The following is a 25,226-nucleotide window of genomic DNA, read 5'->3' as shown; positions in this document are numbered from 1 at the left end:
TTTGACGGTCTTCACACACTCTCACGCCACTTCAGATTTCTCACGCTGAATTTTTTTTTATCTCTGATCCATATCTATGATTCAATGAGTTACTAGTTTGCTATGGCGCCAACCACTGGCGATCGATCGCGATATAATATTTAATTTGTGTCCATTTTACACCCCGCCCGGTAACAATTTACGCCCCCCCACCCCCAGCAACAATTTACACTCGCCACCCCCTCCGGGTTCAAATCTCACTCCAAGTGATCTTGAAAAGTTGGCAACCCTGTGTTACAACTTTCCCTGGTCTCCCCTACTGTGTATTCAAATGCTTATGCTTATAGCCTATGTAGTAAGCAAGGTATGAACATTAAGAGAAGCACTGCGACGTGTTGGAAAACGGTGGCCATACCTGTAGAAGATGATAAACAAGATGGTGGTCTTTGTATGGGTGCACAAATTAGGCTTTAAATAAGAAACATGTGAAAATGTAAAAAAAAAAAAAAACAATAAAAATAAAAAATACACAAACCAAGTTGAATATCCTAGTAAGAAATGCTGCAGTTTATTCCTTCAAACAGTAGAGACCCAGATCAGATGTCCAAGAAAGTGTTAATACATCCATCTTTGTTTTTCCAAAACCTGCTTTTATCCTGCAGAATGATCTCCAGTAGATTAGGGTATCCTGTATTTCCTCCCCGAGTCCACACTGCTGCTATACGTGTAGTCTTTTCTGATCTGAAGAGGACCGGTTCAAAGTAACATGGCAGCAAGATGTCAGACCACAGCTCAGTGGTAACTGTGCTGGCGTCACCCTATGAGCATGCAGCAGCCCAACGATGGGCTCTGGGAGCTTGGCCAGAGGATGCTGTGCACAGCACTTTCTGAAAAGCATCAGATCTCTTAACATACCTGTACAACCTGTGGGAACAGTTGTGCAAATTCACACAAATGCTGCAAATTTTCTGTTGAACTCAGAAGTAATTTCCATCAAAGTCACAGGCTGTACTTACTTGGCCTTTAACATCATCAGAGGTCCTCAGTTCAGATCAGTGAATTTCTCAGTGGGTCACTACAGGTCACACTCAGCAGTCTGTTGTAGAATCACCTACACTAACCTAGAACTACACCTACACTACAAGAAATTGATCACAGCTGAGGTCTCTCTATAAAGATGGTTCATTACAAATCAAGGTGTTGATCAGAAGTAGAAGAACCTGGTGGGCATTCTCAACACGGCATTAGCACAGACATGAGTGGCATAGCTGCAGATGTTTAGGATTCATTTTCATAATAACTCATTTGCAGAATTTAAGGACAGTATCTCTACAACTGTAAATCAGTGAGGACACGGTCAGGTTCTGAAATCACTTTTGATGCATGATCTAACATTGTGCTGCAGTAGTCTCCATCCATAGTGATAAATCACGTAGATGATTTAGAGACGTTATATTGGGCCCAGATCCCAGTGGTCAGAGAGGTCATTAAAATAATCCAACTACATTCAAGACTAGAGTGTTTCTCAGATAGTTTAGCCTGAGTGGCTAGATAAACATATTTTAGCCGTGAATACTGCTTCTTTATATTCCCAAAGGAAACGGATTACCAACCTCAAGACTAAATAAACATTAAATGACCTGTGCTAATCCCTTGTAAAAGAGAGGGCAGTGGAGTCAAATGTTAACTTTCAGAAAGGTGGAGTGCTAGTCCACTTTATTGATTGGTCTGAACTCTGTAATTGGCTACTTAAGAGACATTGTGCGATACAAACATTGGGTTTCAACATCATGGGATACATGGGTTATTTCAAGTCTCGATTCTGAACGCACAAAAGAAAAAAGTTACCACTGTAAGGTGTTGGACTGAAAAAAGTCTCAATGATCAACTTTCATTTTCTTAAGATTCAAGTTTCACTGCTATTTTCTTTTCCTTTTTGTTGACACCACTGTAAACACTTGGCATCCCATTAAAACAGGATGAATAACATCAATGTTGAAAGTGATTTAAAATAAAATAAAAAATCTCAACATGAGCTTTAGGGCTTTTTTCCATTTCAGAAGCGAAATTAATTAAATATATCAAAATGTAAAGCATATGTAAAGTCTAGTTGTTACTTGAGCAAAGTGAAAGCAAAGAAAATCGAAACACAACAGACAGCTTTAATTTTTTTTCTTTTGGGTTGTCATGGAGCACATTGTTACTGTCATTACTGTAAAACAGATCTTGCCATAGAAAATACAGCTATGTTCGCGCAAATCGAGCTTATTTTCTGTTACATCAAGAAAATGAAGATCTAAGTCAAAGCCACCACTATGAAGCAGCAACTTCAACAGCCTTATTGTACCATAGACTAAGCAAAGATCAAGTGATGTGTCAAACAAGCCAGAAAACAGTGACAAGATTAAAAGAAACATGTAATATCCAAATATTTCCAAGTGGCAATAAAGAACTATTGCAAAATGTGCATGAAACGGAACATTCCAGACCTCTGCAGAAGCTTGAATAACTTAGATTACAGGTAGTACACTTTTAATCATTGTCAAAAGTTACTAAGCCAAAAAAAAAGTGCAACAATGGTGCAGAGGTGCATCAAACAGAAGTTTGGTTTTTCTTTCTTTTGTGCGTGTGTGTGTGTGTGTGTGTGTGTGTGTGTGTGTGTGTGTGTGTGTGTGTGTAGTGAGAGTGAGAGAGAGAGAGAGAGTGAGAGAGAGAGGGACAAGGGTGTGGGTAATCAGAGGGGCATGTATTGTCAGCGTGTGTGTGTGTGTGTGTGTGTGTGTGTGTGAGAGAGAGAGAGAGAGAGTGAGAGAGAGAGGGACAAGGGTGTGGGTAATCAGAGGGGCATGTATTGTCAGCGTGTGCTTCAGCAAATAAAGAAATAAAATGTAAAACTAAAAGAACAGGCTGAATAAAATGGAGAAGGTCACAGTTTAATTTTTTTCCCCATGGAAAGGAAACCAAGACCTTCTTCAAAACAACAGATTGCCCTGGTGTTCCTCTGGTTGCTCTAGCAACTTCCCAGGAAGAAGGAGATGGGGTCAGAATGGGAGGGAGTGGGGGTGGCAGCAGAACATTTAGCACTTGTTAGCAACCACAAAGAGCAACACACTGAAGCTCAGGATGTTAGATGCAAACCATGGTCATTTCACCACAGACCACTGCTTAGCACGGGGAAAAAAACATTAAGAAACTAAAAATAGTTCATACAGCTTTGATGAAGAAAAAAGAAACGAAACATTCAGCTTATTCTTCTTTCACGGAAAATCATGCGGCTCCAACACCAGTGTTCTCAACTTGTTCTCGTGAACCAAAAATGAGATGGTGTCTTTATGCTTCTTAAACAGCATTTCCTGCAGGGCTGACAAACACTCGTGCTTTTCCCCCTCTTTCTTAGACCCTGATAACAGGCTGAACAATCAGCACCCACACAGAAATGAGATCCATTTCCATGGCTCCCGGTGCGTCTCCACAGTGCCTCGTAGGCCGGGTCTGTCCCCATGGCTTGCAGGCGCACTCTCTCTGCCTCTGGAGGGCTGCCACACAATGGCTGCTCCCTCCGTCCAGGCTCTGCCGGCTTGGGCTGCAGCACTCCTGCCACTGGCCGAGGTGGCATGGGCAATCTGCACCTTTCACAAACTTGAACGTAATTTCAAACCATCCCCGATTTGATTTATTCTTTCTTTGTTTTTTTGTTTTTTAAAAAAGCAACATTAAAATGCAGAGAAAATATGTGGGGAAACGAAAACACACTGCAAAAGTTTACCCTATTTACATACATTGATTATTATTTTTTTTAGATTTTTTTTTTTAAAGACAAAGTATTTCTTTACAGAATCCGAACATATTTGTAAGCAAATAAGTCTTCTTTAAAGTTTCTTTACAATGCAAGTTCTTCATCCTTTTTCACTTTTCATTGTTGTATGTTTCAGTGTTTTCTTTTTTCCTCAAACAGGTGACGCATAGCTTCTGAACTCCATAAAAGAGTTTATCCCGAAGACTCAGCCTGTTTGTGTCTTCCACTCAATGCTCTCTCTCACCACTAGAGAGCAATAAAGGACCAGAAAGAAGTCCTCCTCCACAGGTGGTCCCTATTTCAAGAGTGGCAACAAGGGGGACTAGTATATTGGACAAATGGGGCGCAGTTGTGAGGGACACTTATGATCACGGTGGGGTAAGTGGGGTGTGGAGTTTTGGGGTTGTTGGGAGGTCAAAGTTAATCAGTCGTCGCTGTCCGACAGGGTCTCGTACTGTTCCGAGAGCAGTGGTGGCTCCCTCTCCCACACACGGGCCGGGCCAACGGAGGTGCCTCCCTGTGGCTGCTGTTGGGACTGCATAGAGGGAGATGGACTGGGCATGGGGCTGGGTGAGGTGCTACTTAGCATCCGCATAGTGAGTGGGTTATACGGGAACTGCATGGGCCCTGATGGGTGTAGAAAGAGGCAAGCTTTACCAGCCAAGACACTTACTGGTCTTATCAAAGAATCCCAGAACATCATCTCCGATAAATCTGGACAATTCACTCACCTGTCGATGAGGGCCTTTCCTCCCAGGTCCAGCTCGCCGCCTGTCTGTGGTAATCGCCTTCAGAATGCACCGAGGAGACAGAGGACGGACGCTCCCCGCTCGAGTATGCCTGGCCTGGGTTCGGCGACTTGGACTTCCTGCTGCTGGCTTTGCTCGGGAGCTTCTGCTTGCCTGCAATGATTAGAGACATGCATAACTAACCAATAAAGCAGATATTGGCTCTCAATATCAAATTTTTATGGCAGAGTTCCAGGCAGATATCAGGGGGCAAGGGGGCTGCCTCTCTCACATTTCTGTGGAATGAGGAAGTGTGCAGATTTGCTCAATCTAACCAATCAACTTGTGCTCTGCTCGACACTGGTGGTGTATGTGCCATCATTTTTAAGGCACCATAAGGTGCTGCCAGACTCCTCATATTGCACATTTAACAGGAAGACAGATAGCTTCTAATTTCAAGGCGAAGTGATAAAACATACAGGCACTTTCTGGCATTTCAGAGCATCTATCCTGTTTTTTCAATCAAAAACATTTTCCGAGAGGGGTTATGGGACAATGCAGTGGACACAAATAGTGGTGAAGTGCATTTTTCTTACAATATCTACCTGTGTTGGGGGACGGACTGGCCTCCTGCCGCCCCTCAGAGACACTCCCCATGCCGGACGCATTGCTGCCCATCGAGGGGGTTCCGGACTGGGCTTGCTGCGCTTGCTCATCAGCCCTCTCCTCCACATTGCCCATCAGGGCCTTGCGGATAATGTCCTCCAGGCCCAGGTTACTGGCCGGGTCATTGTAGGAGTGGTTCCTTGGGTTCACGTTACCTACGGAGGCACACACAGGGCGAGGGAGAGAGTGAGAGTGAGGGCAAGGCCTGTCCACAGAAGGAAAAACAACGAAAGTAAGCCACTGTGAAACAGGGGTGGGCAATGTGGTCACACATCCTGACGACGCCCAATATGCATCACCATAACTCACTTTTTTGAGGTTTGCTAACAATTTGGCATTTACAGTGCACCAGCAAAAACAGTAGAGCAAAAAAACCCCTTTCAACAGTTTAATTTGATGGCCCGACACCACTGAGACAGCACTGAAATTTATAGTGATAGCAATAACATATTGCATCAGCCACCCCCTCTGGAGTGGCATCTGTGAAGAAAATACACCAGTATCTCAGGGGCAGAGTGTGCCAAGAGGATAGCAGGTTGCAGTCCTCAATGCATTACAAATGGCAAGACCAACTAGAACAGGCCACAGGCTTCGGCTTCCATTTCATGTGTTGGTACATAAGTTGGCATTTGGCTACACATACAAAAACTGCTGCGTGTCCTTCAGTTTCCAGTCGAGGGAAATTTGCTGCATCAAAAATGCAGAACAGCATGGGTTTACTCACTTGAGCTGGTTACTGCTGGTAGATTGAAGATCTCTGTGCCTGGCTGTGTATTGCCTGGCCAGAAAAGAAACGAGAAAACAACAAAAAGCTTAGTCAGCAAATTCCAAGTTCAGCAACATGCTCACCATTCGTCCTATGCTACCATAACATCCAAGTGTGTTTGGATATGGAGATATGTTTGGATTCAAAAGAACACGTATTGGTTTGGGTAAGTTTGGGTAAGAACTGGTGTCCGTACCAACTTCAGATTTGCGGAAGATCTCCTGCTTCTTGGACATGACCATGGGGGTGTTCTCCATCTTGGAGAAGAAAGAGGGCTGATAGCTGCTGCTTCCCGGGGAGTGCGAGTCCATCCTGATACCAGAGAAAGGGCACAGAGTCAGGCCAGGTTTGCTTGATGGGGGAGAAGTCAGCGGTAGTGTCCGTCGGGGCTGGCTGATGTTATGCAAAGGGTGACCTACTGATCTAATGTCAGGGTGTGTGGCTATCCAGAGGCAGCTGATCCAGACATTAGATGCCATCTCCATTACCTTCTAATGAAGACGCAGCACCCACCCCCCCGCACAACCACAAACACAGCGGCTGCTATCCCTCCTGCGACCTGTTCCACCACGTTTGTGCTAGATTACTCAACAGGCAACCCTGGTTCTTGGTCAAAGAACCTGACAGAACAAAGCCTACCATGGCTTACACTTTAAGGACACACACAGAGCTTCTGTCGTCAGGCACAGTCTGTGCCGGCCAGCTCTGGTCAATGTTGGATGGACATGTTCAGGCTGCAGACCTGACTCCACCCAGCAGAGACACTAATGCATGCAGAATCACCAGCAACACCGTTGCGCACGTGACGACATGGCGTGCGAAACCATGCCACCACCGGCCTCGGCCGCAGCAGAGAGTGGCAGCAAACTGTAAACAGCGACAGATGGTGCGATTGTACACATAGGTGGGTGGGTGGAGGAGTGAGAGCAGAGGCAGGGCAGGTTTGTGTGATGGAACGGCTGGTGGGTGAAGATAAGGGTACCTCTGATCAGAAAGGTCCTGGTCACGTCTCTGGCCTTGGAGCACGCCACCCTCCTGTTTGTCCAGTCCTGGATAGCTCTGAGGCGGAGAGATGGGCTCATAGCTCTCCATACCTCGACCACCAACCACGCCAGTGCGATCGGGAGACTTCCCGGGCCTGCTGACACACACACACACACACACACACACACACACACACACACACACACACACACACACACACACACACACACACACACACACACACACACACACACACACACACACACACACACACACACACACACACACACACACACACACACACACCAAGAGACGATTATCACACATAAGCGAAATGGCTGAAGACAAATGACCTTCACCATCAGACTTGATATCGTAGAATATTTTTTTTTGTTGACAAAGCAATTTACCACAGAAAAGCTCTACAATTCCAAAGCATATCAAATGTGCACTGAGTGTATGGGAAGTCTTTGTGGAGACTGACATGTGGTGGCATGGGCGTGTACCTGGCTCTGGGCTTGTCTGCTGTGTTCTCGGGGGAGACCCTGCTGGTGGCTTTGGTGTGGTGCCCGTGAGGGACCTGGTTCTCAGGACTGTAGCGGCTTGGCCCTTTGGACCGACCCAGGGCGCCGCCCATGTTGGAGCTTTGGAATGAGGAGGTAGCGGAGGACGAGGGAGGCATGGTGGCAGAAGCAGGCGAGGGGTCCTGGTTTCGGGCGAAGTCCTGGGTGATTATGTGCTGAGCAAGACCAACAGGGGCCCAAAGTCAGTGAAGAGATGTGGCTATGAGAATATGTGTGCGCGAGAACTACGCAAACGGTGCACAAACGGGTAAGGAGGCGGAGGTACCGAGATGTGGTCGGCCAGGGTCATCACGCGGTGCGTCTGCGGCGGGGGCTGGGAGGCCGCGGGGCCCGCTTCTACCTGCGACCTGTAGCGGCTTATGTCAAACCCTCGAACGGTGCCTGGAGACAGCAGAAACACAAACAACATGTCTGGCAGGAGAACAAACACACCTGCTCTCTGCTCCCTCTCAGGAACAAAAGCATAGAGAACAGAGAGGCCATTCTCACCTGTGGCTGACTGAGAGCTCTTCTCAGGAAAAGGTCCCTCATTCTTCTCCTCTCTCTGGGCTGGAGAACTGGCTGGGCTGATTACCTCGATGGCCCCACCGCCCTGTGTCTCATAGCGGTTGGTCGGCACTGGAGGAGAAGAGGCAGACATTTAAACCTTTCAGCAGTAGCACAACGAGGGAAAGCATGAACTCAAACATTTTAACCAGACAGCTACTTTTTTGTACACATTGTACACTCGGGGATGGGCTGGCAAAAAAACAAGCTTTTGCCCAATAAATTTTACCACATGCACAAAAAACATTTTAAAGCCACAACCCCCTTCTTCTCTGCAAAAAGAACCCCTTTCTAGACAGACTTCCCACTCACAGCTGCTGGAGGAGATTGAACTCTGTGAGCCCCGTTCCCGGGAGTCCTTTTCTGAAGCGATCTGGCGCGTGATGATGACGTCGATGAAGTTGGCGGCAGTGATGGTGGTTTTGCCGAGCGTGCGCAGCTCCACCTCGATGCGGGACTTGTCCTTGGCAGCTCCTCCCCCGACATCAGCATACGCAGCGAGCGGAGTCTTGCCGGGGGGTGCCTGCAGGGCGCCGTACGGCAGCTGTGCGGGACGTCGCTCGGCGGCTTCCTGCTGCTCAACGGCGGCCCGTCGCTGGACCTGTGGCTCGGCGTCCACGCCATGTTTGCCCTCCTTGGTCTTGGCCACGTCCATCTGGGGGGCGGAAGCAGCAGCATCCACCAGGGCAGCCAGCGCATCCGCCGCCGTGTTGTAGCGCGAGTTGGACTGGACCGTGGCTGACGGCATCTGCCTGCTCGAGGGGTCGAAGGGCAAGATGGAGCGTGAGCTGGAAACTGGCGGTGACTAAGTTAATTTCATTTCTTGAGCTTTTGTAATCAACTTAATCAAACCTGTTAATAACAATACATATAAATCAATTAAACACACGGGTGGAATTCAAAATTCATAAGCTTGAATATGAAATGGGTCTGAAGTATCTTTCACACACTGCCGTTAGAGTGACTAAAGGTGCAAAGTTTACTTATCCCAACCACCCCTCCAACAGCATTTATGTTGGAGTGGTGGAGAGGAGCAGAGGGGAGCTGTGTGTGGAGGAGGTGTAAGTCCCTGCTAGGTGAGAGGGCAGGGAATGCAGAGCCTACATCAGAGGGGTGATCACACTCTTGCTGGTGCCCTGGAAAATGCTGGGCCTCTGCTGGACCACGCCTTCCTGGGACCTCATTGAAGGGGAGGGGGAACGCAGAAAGCCACCACGACTGCCGGGCCTGCCAGGCTGCTCAGGAGCTGAGACACACACGCACACAAACACAAAGTTATTCATAGTAGTGTGTCGGTGAGCAGGCCCGTCTTTTTTCTGTCATGCTCCTAGGGGTCCTGATGGGGGCAGTGTTCTCCTTACCTCCACGCATGTACTCGCTCGCGGCGGCTGCACGCTCCCGTTCTCTCTCCCGCTCCCTCTGCTCCCTCTCACGCTCCTTCTCACGCTCCTTCTCGCGCTCCCTGTGCTCGCGCTCCCTGTGCTCGCGCTCCCTGTGCTCACGATCCCTGTGCTCACGATCCCTGTGCTCACGATCCCTCTCCACACTGGCTGCGAGATGGGCAGAGTGTCCTTGGGGAAAGTCAAAATGGAAAATGCACACACACGCACACACAGACACAAACAAACAGGAAGACAGGATTCATGGTCATAAACACTTGTATCATACAAACTTCCTTTCGAAACCACAAGTACAAGTGTCTCCTTTCTGTGAATCTGAGAACCAGACAATGTTGTACTTAGGTGATGATTAACACATGATTTCAGGATGAAGTACGGTGATTTAAGTCGACAGCAAGAGGACCTTGTGAACATGTTTATGTTTAGAAGTTAGAAGAGGCAGAAAGGAGACAAACAGACCACTGCTGAAGAGCAGGACACCCCCAACCCCACCCTTGTGGGCCCATCACACAGGAAGTCCTCGGCTCACCTCTTTCTGCTGCCGATGCATCAAAAATGTTTAAAACCGATTAATCAGATTTGACACTGAAGGACGAATGTGAATGAAATGGCAGCTGAACATGTAGCTGGATCAAACATGTGAAAAGTGGAAGGGTTCTAGAAGTCAGAAGGCATCCTTTAGCATAATGCTAACTACTGGCACACTGGTTTGCACTTAGTGCTAGCTACATCAGCAACTAGCACTGGAATAATTGCTACTGGATGCACTTTTAGGCAAAGTGCTGTTAAGGGATTACTTTTTGTCTGGAATTCCCATTAAAGTTCTTACTAGAAACTCAAATTAAGCTCACCTTGACACTTGCAAGTATGAAAAAGTTAATGAAAATGTAGTGCTATGGCAGAATTCATTCCACTTCAAAACAAACAAAATATGATCATTCCATATTTTTCATGTTGCCATATTTCCAAGCAGGATCCTATGAGGTTCTACATATTACCAGTAAGCAAGTTATTAAAACTATTAAATACAGTTTTTTTATAACAATGCCCATGATGTAAAACCGAGTAAAAGATGCAGGTGTTTCATCTGTAAATCGACACCACTTTTCAAAACCACCACCATCAAACCCATAAATCATTAAGACCACATTAAAAGAAAACAGCACACAGACCCCCATGAAAAACAGACTGAAGTTGCAGTCACCACTGAACACAGATCTAGAAGCAGCTTAGCACTGAATCACATGGGGGCGAAGGACCCGAGCTGATTCTAGACCAGTGTTGCGGGGTAAGAAGTGCCTTCACTACAGCAGCTGGGGGGAGGAGCGAAAAAGGGGGAGGGACTGGTGTCAGGAACAAGCAGAGATGGGCAGGTGCGGTCGCAGGGCACAGCAGAAAAAGGAGACTGGGGTGATCTAGGTCAGGTGGTACACAGACAGCAGGAGGTTTCAGGAGGGGGCGGGATTGGGAGTGGGGTCCTCACCTGGAGATATGGAGACAGGGTTGAAAACCCTAGGAGGAAAGGGGGGCTGAGGTCCGGGGATGTACGTGATGCGGTCCAGGGTGGGGGAACCTGTCCCCCCAGGGTGAGGCAACAGGATGGTGGGAGGCATCTGGGCTAGATCAATTATACCTTTTACAGACAGAAGCAAAGGGCCAGAGGGTGAGCAACCATAACCAGGACTGTTAACTTCCAATCAAGAGCCCTTGTAGGAGCTTCTAGAAACTTCTAAAGAACAGCAGCCAGCCAACTAGAATCAAACTTTCAATTTGGAATGAACAATTAATTTCAATCCTTATACTAATTGATAAACTAAGATGTTTTGACAGAAATAAGTTAGAAGGTTAGGGCTGAAAGCTGATCAAATGCAGCTCAAGTGTTACATGTAAAAATCATTAACAATACAGTTTCAATTAGTAAGTTCTTGCATGTGGTTAGATGTGGTGCAGTGTGGAATAGTGGTTTAGGCAACGGAAACTGAGCATGAAAGCCACAGTGAAGTAACTGCACCTGCATCAGCTCGTTTATCCTTCGGTAACATTATACTGCATCATATAAAGCAGCAAGACTAATGTAATTGTTCTTTTACTGCAGCAAATAATGCACCGTAAATAACGGTGCATACGCTTAAATATAAAACAAACTGTAAATGCCTTACGAAAGGCCAGTTTTGTATGACACTGCAGCCAATCACACATATCTAAGGAGCAGCCTCAGCCCTGGAGTGAGACGGTGATTTCAGTGTGAATCGATTTCTTTGTCCGTTTTGTCCTTAGGGTCATTTGCTTCTGATCGTCTGGAAAAGGTTGCCACTAGTTCACACAAGCACAAGGTCTACATACTACCCTGCCCCTTCCACCCCTTTGACGCTCTACCCACCCCCCTCCCCGCACTCTCTGGTCCCTCTCGCCGCGTTCTCCAGCCCCTCACCTCTGGCTCCTGGAGGGTATGGGATGGCCATCTGCTGCTCGCGTGGCGACAGGCCCCTGGTGACATCGGCTCGTGGGATGACTTGCATCTGCTGGGAGGTGATGTAGTCATTGAGGATGGTCTGGCGCGTGTTCTCCATGGTGTAGAGCGGGTAGGTGTTGGGGTAGCCCGTAGGTGACGGTTGCCTCGGGAACATGTATGCTGCTGAAAAGGGGGAGGAGAGGGCGGGACAAGAGTGAGAGGGTTTAGCCAGGGCGGAGTGCGGGGACCGCTTGCCCACAGGTCGGACCGCACGGTTAACAATGCGGTAGATCATATAACTGGCCTCACATCAAACTTCACAATGTTGGAAATCAAGCACGGTTTGGGTCAAGAGTGACATTCGGCCCACCCGCTTAACGTTGACTGCAGAAACCATAATTTGCGTTCTACCTGGGTCCAGCACCCGGTGGTGGAAGACGCTGGGGTCCAGGTGCGGGGGCAGGTGAGCTCGGTACACCTCCCCCCCTGTGATCACTGGCCTGTGGTGGGGGTCAAAAGGGCTGTGTGAGCCGAGTGGATCAGCACCAGAGACGGGGGACTTGGCAGGGACACTGTCCCTCTGGGTCGGTGTCAGTGCACTCTTCCTCTCATGGGAAACAGGCTTGCCCGTCGTTATGCCTCCTGTTGGAGAGAGAAGGCAAGGCGTGAATAAACGGCTCCGTCTCTTCCACAACAACGGGAGATGACGAAGAGTGAATAGAAGAGAAAAAAAGAAAGACAACCCATGAATCAGGAGGCCTCGTGTCCCAAAAAAGAACCGAGAAAAGGACAGGAAACAAAAAATTATAAGAGTGGAAAAGTTATAAGGTGGAAATGGAAAATGTGGAGGGAAAGGGATGATAAGAGCACTGGGTATCCAGATGTTCTAAATAAACAAACAAACGGATAAGCACTGAGCAATCACAGAGCAGAGGAGGCGGGGGCGAGATGGGCACCAAGTGCCAAGAGGGAAAAGTGTGTTAAAGCGGAGATGCCGCACCCTCCTGCGTGCGTAGCAATGGTGACCCTCTGGACATGGAGCCAGTGGCGTAGTTCGGCGTCCTGCGGGCAGAGGCGTCGTCGTACATCCCGGGGCTGAGCTGCGCCTTGCTGGCCTCCTGGTGCGTGGAGCGCAGCACCGAGGTAGGGTTAACCACGGAGGCGTGTCGCGCTCGCTCCGCCGATGCTTTCGCCTCCTCGTACTTGGCGCGCTCGCGCTCTGCGGCCTCAGCCACCGCGTGCGGCAACTTGCCGGGGCTGGTGAGCAGGGACTTGACATTGTGCTTGATGGCAGACTGGCCGGCACCGCCCTCGTACTTCAGCGGGACGCCCTGCGGAGGGGGGGTGGGGAAAGAGGAGCCGTCACTGCGGGTCTGTGGCTTTGTGGCCTAAACAAATGATCGAGGGTGTCTTCGGAGAGGGTGTGAACAGACGATTGTCATCAGCTGGTCGCTCCATTAACAGATGAGGAAAAGGGAAGATCGCTTGCCTGGGAAATGGATCCTTCCAGCACAGGGGTCTTGCGGCTATCCTGTGCATCCTTGCGGGGGATCTCGTGAATGGAACGGCCCATCTCTTTGATGGTGTTCACCCCCTCGTAGGGCTTCCCCTTGGTGATCCCCCCCTCGAATGAGCGGATTGGTGGACTCTCCCTTTTGATCTGCTTGCCGTACTTGGCCTCGTCGAATGCATCAGAAGAGGTTCGGGGTGTCCCTGAAAAGTAGAAGACAAACTCTAGCAAAAAATGCTGTTTTAACAGAACATAGAACATTTTGAAACATTTGAAGCAAGTTTATCAAATAGCAGGTGACCAGAGCTCTCCAAAACCTTGCATGATTGATCCTGTGAGTATAGGCCTGTCCTTGGAGTCAGGGTGCGGGGTTTCTCTGGGGAGGGCTCTGCTAATCAAACCTGGAAAAACCAAAAACAATGTAAATACAGGCCTGGTGTCAATGTTACAACACCCGGTGGGATGGCGTGGGGGGCTCCAGCTCGTGGAGCTGCTTTTACCCTCATACGGAGCGGCCTCTCGTACAGGGTGACCTCTAGGTCCATCCATCATCTCGTATGTTCGTTTGAGCTCATGTCCTGTCCTGGGGCTTCTTGTACCTTCTCTGGGGTTCTTAATGGCTGTAAATTCATTCACATTCAAAATTCATGTACATTCAAATAATATCTAAAAAGAACAGTGCACCAGCTGTCATTGGTCGCCTCCCTCACCATCGTAGGAGAGGATGTGTCCGCTCTTGCCCTCGTAAATGACGTGGCCCTTGGACAGCGCCTCCGCACGGCCCTTCTCAGGACTGCTCAGGTCCTCTGCAGCCAGCTTGGCAATGGTGCCCTTCAGGAGGTCTGCCGCCAGACCTGACTGGGGCAGCGCAGGGGTGCCCTGTGAGCGAGCGAGAGAGAGAGAGAGAGAGAGAGAGAGAGAGAGAAAGAGGAAATAAGGAGAACGCAGTTCGTATCTTGCCAGTACTAAGTTTAGACTCTATAAAGACATTTCTTCAATGTAATATTTTAGAAGAGTAAGGGTACATACGTGGGTGATGGAGCCTCCTCGGAAGGGGAGGCCCTCAGGGCCTTTTCCTGGTGGGCCTCTAGACAGGTCCTGAATGGCAGGCATTGGCCCTCCTGGAGAGGAGAGGTGAGAGGAAGAGTATGATTGGACCTTAAAGGCAGGGGCGCATGAAAACACTGATCATGCACCGAGCATAAATGAAAATGTTCATCATAAATATCATAAATGTTCGACAGATACAGACTAGCACCCACGGGCAGGAGGAGGGGAAAGAGGTAATAAGTCAGAGCTTTCAGAGGAGACTGTTCAGATTTGTGTCTGCTCATTTTAATCTCCTCCATCACACCAACATGGTACATTTTCTTGGGTGGGTGTGAAGAGGCCGGGCATGCAAGAGGGAGCTATGGCATGGACGCCTCTTCAGTTTAAAGGGAGGACTGTGTGCATATGCCTGTGTTGGAAAACATTAGGTGTAGTACAGGTGTGTGTGCCACTCACCTCTGACAACTCCCTCATACTGTGCCCTGGAGAGCAGTCCTTCAGCCTGAGCATTCTGTCCCCGTGGAGAACACTCCTCCTGCTTTATATAGGGCACTGGGTGGGCAAGGGGGAGGAACAGACAACCAAAGTAAGCCCTTACAAACAGAATTAACTACATGACAATAACAGAGCTGAGGCAGCAAAGCACGACCTTTGAAATGGGTGATATTTCACAAAGCAAGGTCTCTCAGCAAGCTGGATAATTTCAGCCCAAAGTGAGAAATGTCCAGTTCATTAAAGTTATCAGGCTATGAAACTATGAACTCTTGGTTTGTGAAATACTTGCAGGGTGCGCTGGCCCAAAAATCACAAATGTATAGAGGGCCCATAACCCACCCCTGCCCCACTCCTCTTCTCCATCCCTCTCACCAGGCTTGGCAGGGTCCTGCTGTCTTGGCAGGCCAAGTGAGATGGACCCTCCAGCAGTCTTGGCTGCCTCTGGCCCATACACAGTGTGCGTATGTGAGGGCAGATATGTCCCTGGTGTTCCCTGCAGGAATGGAAAACAGTCAGGACTTCAGAACCTGTGACATCGGAGAGTTGCACTGTGGCCAAGCAAACGTCTAAAAGTGCACGCAGCACTGATGGCGGTTGGGTGGGGATTGGGGTAGGGTGAAGGGAATGGCTGGTAATGATTTAGCACACCACTAAGGGGCACTTAGAACAATAACGTAATTCGCTCAAGTCAAATGAATGAGTCAAATGAAGCTGTGGGTCCATTATTCGCTGTTCCCCTCTTACTCTCTGACATTACCTGCAAGATCGAGCCACCCTGGATGAAGGCTGGCTTGTCCGAGGGCTTGGAAGTGGGAATGAGTGGAGGGGGAGATGGAATGTTAGCCGGCCTGTGGCGGGAGAACGGCATTCGCATCACATCCGGATGGTTCTGGACCATTTGGTTAGGAGCTGGTTGCAGAACTGAGGGAATTAAGAGGGGACAGGCGAGTTTAAAAAGACGAGCACATAGACTGGGAGAGCTACCAGCGTTCCTGGAAATTTGAGGTATTTTTAAGTCTTCCTCTGACAAACACTGATCCAAGAACACTTGAGTAGCATGATGACAGCACCCAAATATAATGCAATAGTTGGAACCGACGGAAATGTACTGCATGTATATTTACGGACTGATAAAACTTCAGATGAGAAGGCATGGGCAGAGTGAATTAAGTGCAGCCATGTGCCCCTTTCATGGCTACTAAAAGCTCCAGTTACGCAGGGACCAAGAGCACTCTGCTCTAACACCACTCATGCTACAGGCCCCCTACACAAAAAAGGTAGGCATAAATGGCTACCTCAATGAGTGCTTTGCAAGGCAAAAAACAAAAAGGATGCTGGACAGGATGAGACAACTGAGGGGACAAGCAAACATCCAAAAAAATAATCTCACAGTCTGAATTGCTACCGTTCTTCCAATTTTGAAATGTACTGTCAAAATTATCCAGATCCTGCATTAGAACGGGAAAGGCCACATAGATGTGTTTGAGTCTGTTTCACACGGTTAAGGCCTGGAGATCACAGCAGCTGCACCCAGAGTCTCTATTTCTCACACCTAGACCAACCACTGCATGCCTCATGAATGCAGTCCTACATAGAAGCTGAAGGTCAGAGCTGAGAATTCATGTGTGTGCACGTGTGTACGAAGCAGTTCAGGCAGACAGAGACAGGAAAATCATTCCTTTAAAGACGCAACGCACAGGCTGCTGAATTATTAACTTTCAGTTAATTCATGTACCTGCACAAAGAGGTGAGAAATATTACTACTGAAGCCTTCACCACGTCAATGATTTATAGAAGATGAAGACATCAGAATAAAAGATGAAAAGCTGATTTAAAACTAAGATGCACTTGATTAAGCATGAAAGGAAAAGCCCCACAGATAAGCACCATATAGAAATATAGCTCTTCAACATTCTTTTATCTTAAAAATAAAAAATAAAAACCCTTCTAAATCTGGTCCCACACAAAAAACCAGATAAACAGGCCGACCATCGGCAGGGTCGGGTCGGTGGTTACCTGGCGGGACACTGTAACGGATGGTGTTGTTGGGGTCTGGTTGGGGCGATGCTTTGCTGGGCTCACGGGGCGAGAGTCTGTAGGGAGAGCTGGGCCTGCCCACACTGCCATGAACCTCCTGCTCCAGCAGCTTCATGTCGTAAGGCATGTAGGCAAACGGCTTGCCTGGGGGTAGGGGGGAGGCAGAGTGTCACATCAAACACACGCGCATGAGCCTTACACCAGTGAGAGGCTGGTGATATAAAGATACACTACGTTTGAACCTTTCTCCAACTACGTTTCTCCAAAGGGAAAAGCTCTGAAGAAGCCCCGGAATGCTGAGCTGCACGGAGGTCTAACACAGTGCAAGGCCAAACTGCACAAAGCCGTGCCCCAGCGTTCCCTCTGGTTGACCGCGCTTCTGTCAAGCTCTCAAAAAAGCTCTTTGCCAACCGTCTATAAGTCTTATTTTTGCTCTGAGAAGGAAGACTAGCCATCCTGTTCTGTGATCCAAGCCCTGTCTCTAGACCATCACTCCTGACACAGAGACATGATTTCCGACGACCCCAAAGGAGTCTGGGAAAGGAAAAAGACACACTTCACAGGAACACAACCCGCAAGAGTCCAAGAGTCTGGGGTGGGGGGTGGGGTGGGGGGGGGGGGGTTTCTGTTTAGAGTGTGGAATGGTTTCGTAATTCTCCACAACAATAAACCTTCCTGCTCTTGGGGTTGGCGAAGTTTGATCAAGAGTTTTCCAAAACAGAGCAGTCTGAGACAGACAGCCAAGAACACACACACACAAACTCAGCAACAGACTGAGACTGCCACTCACTCGACTCCCCTCCATCTTCCCGCCGCACTGCCTTCCTCTTCCAGAGTGGTTCTGAGCACCTCCCTCACTCGTGTCTTCTCCTCTCTCCTTCCTCATTTACATTCATGTAGCATGTATCCCACCCATGTAGCATGTATCTGGATGCTATCAGTCTCCTTCACACACATGCGCACACACTTACCATCTCGGTCGAGGAGGGCGGAGCTGCGGTCGGGGAAGCGAGGCCGATGCTCCACCTCTCCAGGCTCCTGCCTCTGCGAGTCCTCCAGGTGTGCAGACTCGTGCACCGCCTTGATCTGTTTCTGGTACATGACGAAGCCACTGAGCGGTGCACCCGACCCGAACGGGCCTGGCACCTGCCACCAAAGGAGGAGGGAAACACACCCCGTCAGAACCATCAGTACCGAGCCCAGATAGAAGACCATGGCTGTGCTGCTCATGGGTGCTGTGTTTTCATGTTTCTGACAGCCAATCAGGGCCAACTTTGCAAAATCAATGTGATCTTGCTCTGACAATATACAGGTACTGAGTCAGAGTTTCTGCTCCGAACAGAACGATTGCACAATTTCAATTTATTCAGGGTGGTTTCTGTACTCAAGTTTTTCAATGGATAATCCCCACCACCATTAAATTCAGACATCAAATGAATAAATCACTAATTCATCACCAGTTAATTTGTGCCCAAATAATCGCATTTTGGTGACGACTGGAATGATTCACATCCAATCACTGATTTTGATTCAGCAGCCTTTGCTGCTTTGCTTTCAGCAAGGTGGCAGCTTGGAAGCTCGGCCGGGACTCACGTGGCGAGGTGGCTGGGCTGAGGGAGGGTAGCTCTGGGCCCCGAGCCTGCCCCAGTCCCCAGGCCAGGGCATGGCCGAGGGGGCGTGTCTGCTAGGGATGTGGGGCGTGGGACTAAGGGGACTGACCATAGGGGGGATGGTGGCGGCCCGCTGCTGAAGCTGCTGCATGCTGAGCTGCTGGGCCTGCTTGGCCGAGGTCACCAACACGGAGCTGGGGCCTCCGAGCAGGGAGGGTTTGTCCAGTGAAAACAGCCTGGGGGTGGGGAGAGACAGAAACATCAAACAATCATGCTTTACATACAGGATAGTCCTTAGTATCTGTATATAGGCTTGGATGCTAATATTCGGGACGCATCCTGACACCGTCAAGTTTATTAATTCCTAAGCTGTAGCCTCCTAGCCCCTGGTGTTAAGTCAGTAGCAGGTGCTCTCTTACCTCTGTCTATCCGGCTCAGCCTCCACGTCCTCGTCGGCGCTGCAGGTGGCGCTGGAGTCGTTGTCCGAGTGCATCTGCTCGCCCTGCTTCTCCACCTTCTCCCGAGCTTCGGGCTCAGTCTTCACCCGTACCTCGGCCCTGTCGCTGCCCGGCACCGGAGCCGCGGTCATGTCTGTGTCCTGCGGCTCGCTCTTGAGGTGCACCTGGGGCTCGTCAGGGGCAGTGCCGTCACCCGCCGGCCCCTCCGGGCTTTTCTCCAGCTTGACCTGGAGCTCACCATATGGCGGCTCCAGCCCTCTGCCATCTACGCCGGGGCCCTTAGGATCGGGCTCCAGGCTGCCGGCCCCGGGGCTCTGGTGGGGGAGCAGATCGGAGGCCTTGGAAGAGTCTGGTTGAGAGGGGGAGGGAGCACTCTCTGTGTCTGAGCTGTTGTCTGCACCTGGTTAGAGAACACAGGAGGGAGGGAGACAGATAAATAGAAAAAAGGTCTTAATTGATAGTTCAATGTCGATTGGCTTCAATATAAAATACTGTAATAAAATACTGTACTGTAAAAGCTATAAAATTGAGACATTTTCTTGTGCTATTTGACATGAAGATAAAACATCCATACAGAGTACGAAAAGCCAGGTCACTACAAGACATCACTCAGTCAAGCAGATGCACTCTGGGCCAGCGTGTGGTTAATTAGCCTTCTTCCTCTATGTGTGGGTCACATGACAAGGCTGTCTTAGCCTGACCGCCTGACCGGGGGAGGGGAGGGGGAGATGGACATGGGGCAGGGCAGTTCGCTTCTCAGCTCCACACCTCAGCTTGCCCTCTCTGTCTCCTGATACAACAAGGCAGTAAGTATGTAGCACTAAATCTCCCTCTCCTGATTCTGCCCCTTCCTTCTCCAGTTGGTCACACCTAAAGGCACACACACAGTCTCCCCCCAATCACTCTCCCTCCCTCCCTCTCTCCCTCCCTCCCTCCCTCCCTCTCCATCACTCTCTAAAGCAAAAGACCAAGACTAGAAGGGCCGTGGCAAATGCGCTTTATTTTAGCAGTAGCAGAACTGGAAGAAAACCACACTGAGCAACTGACAGAGAGCAGCACACATGAGGGAGGACAGAAGAACAAGAGAAAAAGGTAAAGTGAAGAATGCAGCTGACAGGGTTTCCTTTGGCCAAACACACATATTTGCAGAAAGACACCATTGGAAGAGCGGAGAGTGGTCATTCCCCTGCACCATCACACGGCTCCAGTGGAGAGGGGGGCCTGGGGCTGCGCAGGAGGATGACCGAGTGAACAAGCAAAGGCAAGCAGGCGGGGGAGACATGATTCAGGAAGAGCAACACAGATGGCCAGCCACAACCAGACAGGATAAGAGAGCGGAAACATTGGATTGGGTCAGTGGGGAAATGTGAGAGTGAGTGTGAAAGAATGACAGAAAAAGAGAGGGAGAGAGGGAGAGAGGGAGAGAGGGAGAGAGAGAGAGAGAGAGAGAAGCATCATACCAGATCAAACGAGCATCAGAGGCACTCAGCGTTCCTTACAGAGAGCTTTCCCTGAGCCTTCAAAGCCAAAGAACACTTATATAATAGCGAGCCTGGCACTCAGAATCGCTTCAGATCCTTTTTCTCTCTTTCCACCCTACCTCCTCTCTCCCCTCTGTCCCAGTCTCCCTCCACCTCCCCTCAGCCCTCTCCCACACCTCCCTTCTCTCTGCCTACCCCAACTCCCCTCTCTGTCTCCCCTCACCTAGCCTCTCCTTTCCCCCCTCTCTCCATTCTCTCATTTGGTCCTCACTCTCATTAGAAGTACAGACAGCAGAGACAGCAGCGTGACCTCGTTGGCTGTGTGCTTCAGACTCACATCTGTCATCTGCTCATGACACGTCTGTGCACACACACGCATGCAACCACACACACGCTCACACCTACATACTCTATTCCTCTGCATCAATCTCAATGGCTGCTGTCAAGCACCAAGCAGTGTGTGTGTGTGTGTGTGTGTGTGTGTGTGTGTGTGTACAGATGTTACATCACAGCATGTTCGTTTTAGAGTAAGCGTATGCACATGTGAAGCTGAGGGAATGGATGGCTGGCTGTCGATGTGTGTTAATCCATGTGTTTGAGTTGGTCTGCTGCGTTGGAGGGTTCTGCTTTAAGTCCATGTAGGTTGTCAGCATGAAAGGGTTGTTAGCATCCCCACAGTGAGCTCTGGTTGTGTTGTGTGTGTGTGTGTGTGTGTGTGTGTGTGTGTGTGTGTGTGTGTGTGTGTGTGGGCAGGCGATGAGTGGAGGGAGCCACAGGGGGTACGGTCCGCTGAGGTGACGGGCTGGCGGCACATGAGGAATTTCACAAGCTCACCTTCGCTGTCGTCGGGATTCTCCTCATCATCATCAGCTGAGGCCGTGGCTACGCTGTCGCTTTGTGATGCGTCTCGGTCACGGATACGTCTGGTCACCTACACACACAGAGAACAAAACAATCACACACTTTCAGCGGGTGCAATATAAGAAACTTATTTACACACTGAAGACCACCCCAACAGTGCTCCTCTAGGATCAGATACACCTGTCCGTGTGATGCAGTGTAAAGTGGCCCACGCTGATTCAAGGTCAGACTCACGGATGGTTACCTGCTTGTGCTGCTGAAGAAGGTTGTCCAGGTTGTGACGCCGCTTGTAGTTAAAGTAGAAGTTCTTGCACTGGGCCTCACTTTTGGTGCCCACCATCTTGGCGATGGCCGACCAGTTCCGCCCGTGCTCTACCAGGCCTGCGGGACCAAGAAGAGCGCACGTGTTTGTCACCTGTGATGAGCCAAAGGGCCATAAACCTAGAGAAATGATCGAAGCGCTTCAAACGCCCCCTCACTGTGGAACAGACATAATATATTTGTACATTAGGCTTTCTTAGCTTGGATAAAGAGCCACTGTTGCTCTTTGAGATCCTGACTAGATGCTGATCACACCCCAACAACCCAGCGTCCATATCAGGACGGACTGTGCAATTCATGAGAAGGACTTAGGAATAGCTGGATAGAGCTCAACCTGATCACAAACAGAGGAGAAAGTTCTGATAGTCACGTCAGGAAACGTGCGTGTCCATACAGTGCTGCTGCTGCGTGCACCACAAAAGATCAGGAGGTGGATTCTCTTGGGTGCCGGACCTCTGTTAGCTTTTAGCCGTTAGCTTCATGGCTGTTCGTGTCATGGCCAGTAGCCTCGTGGCCATTACCAGTTAGCTTATAAATCATTGCTTTATACTCATTTGTCCTTCAAATGACTTTTTCTAACCACAACATTCCTCTAACATTTGATAGTGTAATACTCTACACTCTGTTTGACAAGGCTAACATGAGCACACCTCTGCCCCAATACACAAACCATACACCACATACGAACACTCATGCAAACACACACAGCAAAATCCCACTTCCTCCTTTACTCACCACCTCACACTTCTCCTTTGTTGCTTAAAGCTCAGAAAAAGAACAAAAAGACAGAGGAAGGAAAAGCCTGAGCTCAGTCTCCCCTCACAGCAGAACCTCCAGCCAACACAGTCTCCCCTCACAGCAGAACCTCCAGCCAACACAGTCTCCCCTCACAGCAGAACCTCCAGCCAACACAGTCTCCCCTCACAGCAGAACCTCCAGCCAACACAGTCTCCCCTCACAGCAAAACCTCCAGCCAACACAGTCTCCCCTCAAAGCAGCACCGCCAGCTAACACAGTCTCCCCTCAAAGCAGCACCGCCAGCTAACACAGTCTCCCCTCAAAGCAGCACCGCCAGCTAACACAGTCTCCCCTCACAGTCTTTCTGTGCACATGTGCATGTGTCCATTTTTAAGACTGTAGGAAGCAGCATAAGTGACATATTTTCAACATTTAAACAACAGGCACCCAGTATGGGTATGGAACCTGTCAAAGGCTGTATGGGAGGCAATCCCTAAAAAAAGAACCAAAAATTGATAGACAAGGAACATGGTTCTCCTGTCCTCCCAATAGTGTGTGTGTGTGTGTGTGTGTGTGTGTGTGTGTGTGTGTGTGTGTGTGTGTGTGTGTGTGTGTGTGTGCGCGCGCGCGTGCGTGCATATGCATCTACAGATGTTACATGTCAGCATGTTACTAGTTTAGGATGTAACCAAATGCACATGTGAAACTGTGGAGGTGGGTGTCCAAATTAGTGTGTGGAAGAAGTCACCACAAGTATTCAAAGCCACTAGCGTATGTGTTCTGAGAGTGATGGAGGGAGACAAACTGAGAAAGACACACACACACACCCCTACATGTTACCATAACCCAATCTACAGTCACTCAAAGGCAAAGATGCCTTGCTAATTGTGAGACCCAACTGCTGATAAAACACAATGAAGCAAATAGACACCATGCACCAATCACTCCTGAAACAAGTAGAGTCAAGAACCTGACAGAGGACACACCTTCCCCGGCAGACATGACCGCCCCAAACCCAGCAGATAGACCATGTTTAAAACCATGGGGTGACGGGCTGAAGGGAAGAACACCCGATACAAATTAAATATGGGAAAACTGCAGTTGCACTGACCAACGGGCTCAGGATCAGAGCGTAATTCTACTCTGCAGTGCAGATCAAACAAAGATTTTCTGAACTTTCCACAGACTTTCCGGTGAGACAGGGGTGCAGACTGAGCTTGGGAATCATGGTGTAAATAACAGATCGGAAGTCTTAACAGATGCTCAAAAACTCATGCACTTTAACTTTCCTTACTGCAGACTAGGCCATAGTGCACTAGACACACGCCCACGCGCACACACTCCCATACACACGTGCACAGAAACGCAGTCTGCAGCACATAGATGAAAAAACCCGGGGTCTCCCTTAAAGCATTGGCTAAGGCCAAGAGAAAGATCAGAGAAAAGGTGTGAGAAGTATGTGTGTGTGTGTGTGTGTGTGTGTGTGTGTGTGTGTGTGTGAGAGAAGTGTGTGTGTGTGCGCACATGCCTGTGAGAAAGTGTATGTGTGTGGTAGTTAGTGGTAAAATCAGCATGAGATACAAAAATGCGCAACATGGAGGGAGCCAGCACCCGTGCAAGGGAAAGCGGGCAGGGGGGTGGAGGGGGAGAAAATCGTGAGCACTACCTTTTTTGGCGACCTCCATCTCCTCCTCCGTCCAGCGCGAAGTCTCTCCAGCCTCGACGGCTCCTGTGGAGGGACACATCAAGCGCACACCATCAGAGAAACACAGGAGGAAGAGAAAGAAAAAGGCACAAGAGAGGAAGAGAAGGGAGAGAGAGAGAGAGAGAGAGAGAGAGACACACACACACACACACACAGAGAGAGAGAGAGAGACGGAGGGAGAGAAAGAGAGAGAGAGATGGAGGGAGAGAAGGAGGGAGAGAAAGAGAGAGAGAGACGGAGGGAGAGACTGACCGTGCGGTGCTTTGCAGGCTCCCTGCACCACCCCTCTCCAGCTCTCTAATCTAATAATCTGTTTACATTCGGGGGGCAGCCCCCTCCCTGCACGACGGCACTCCCACCCCTCCCCCACCCTCCCCACTCTGCTCCCCCCTCTCGGCGCGCCTCTCACTTTCCCTCACTCTCAACACACTCTCAGCACTCTCTCCCCCTCTCAATCCCTTTGCTGTGTGTCTCTTCCCTTGCCTTACATGCTCTTTCAACAGCTAGACCACCCCTCCTCTCTCTTTCTCTCTCCCCACTCCCTCTCTCTCTCCTCTCTCTCTCTCATCCTCTCTCTTCTCTCTCTCTCTCTCCTCTCTCTCTCTCTCTCTCTCTCTCTCTCTCTCTCTCATCTCTCTCTCCTCTCTCTCTCTCTCTCCTCTCTCTCTCTCTCTCTCTCCTCTCTCTCTCTCTCTCTCTCTCTCACTCTCTCCTCTCTCTCTCTCTCTCTCTCTCTCTCCAGCTGATTTGAGGTTAGACTGTGCGCAAGGACCTCCCTCTTCCCCTTTAACAGTGGCTGGCATGCACACATATGCGCACACACACATACACACATTCGTATCAGCAGCAAGACACAAAGCGAGAGAGAAAGAGAGGGAGGGAGGCAGAGAGAGAGAGAGAGAGAGAGAGAGAGAGAGAGAGAGAGAGAGAGAGAGAGAGAGAGAGAGAGAGAGAGAGAGAGAGAGAGAGAGAGACCCAGAGTGAGAGCGGGTGACATAGGGTGAGTCAGTGAGTGTAACAGTGAGAGGGATGTGGGGGCTCCACTCTCAACTCTTCCAG

General features: G+C 49.5%; 1 protein-coding gene across 17 annotated transcripts; it reads right to left on the bottom strand.

The window, feature by feature from the left end:
• Positions 1-1,662: 1,662 nt before the first annotated feature.
• Positions 1,663-24,412, bottom strand: LOC143503289 (nuclear receptor corepressor 1-like). 17 transcript variants are annotated; one of them, XM_076995632.1, is made up of 31 exons: positions 24,129-24,411; positions 21,648-21,784; positions 21,377-21,473; positions 19,023-19,461; positions 18,587-18,839; positions 17,965-18,139; positions 16,973-17,137; positions 15,714-15,877; positions 15,296-15,449; positions 14,918-15,013; positions 14,441-14,532; positions 14,122-14,290; positions 13,912-14,031; positions 13,729-13,812; positions 13,391-13,614; positions 12,902-13,232; positions 12,313-12,543; positions 11,881-12,084; positions 10,933-11,082; positions 9,411-9,620; positions 9,154-9,295; positions 8,362-8,804; positions 7,993-8,121; positions 7,769-7,884; positions 7,426-7,658; positions 6,918-7,076; positions 6,132-6,247; positions 5,894-5,947; positions 5,100-5,324; positions 4,507-4,677; positions 1,663-4,402 (listed from the first exon to the last, which is right to left on the bottom strand). In XM_076995632.1, exons 1-31 carry the CDS (start codon positions 24,205-24,207, stop codon positions 4,200-4,202), a joined length of 5,565 nt encoding a protein of 1,854 aa, XP_076851747.1. In that variant the 5' UTR covers positions 24,208-24,411; the 3' UTR covers positions 1,663-4,199. The 17 variants fall into 17 exon arrangements, with proteins under 17 accessions (XP_076851747.1, XP_076851752.1, XP_076851748.1 ...); XM_076995637.1 differs by having other exon boundaries at positions 5,109-5,324; XM_076995633.1 differs by having other exon boundaries at positions 6,918-7,073.
• Between the last annotated feature and the right edge of the window lie 814 nt (positions 24,413-25,226).

Source organism: Brachyhypopomus gauderio, unplaced genomic scaffold (genome assembly GCF_052324685.1).
Source record: "Brachyhypopomus gauderio isolate BG-103 unplaced genomic scaffold, BGAUD_0.2 sc225, whole genome shotgun sequence".
In the NCBI taxonomy this organism is placed as follows: domain Eukaryota; kingdom Metazoa; phylum Chordata; class Actinopteri; order Gymnotiformes; family Hypopomidae; genus Brachyhypopomus; species Brachyhypopomus gauderio.
Note: the sequence above shows the minus strand (reverse complement) of the source record. Positions and strands in the feature narration are given on the sequence as shown.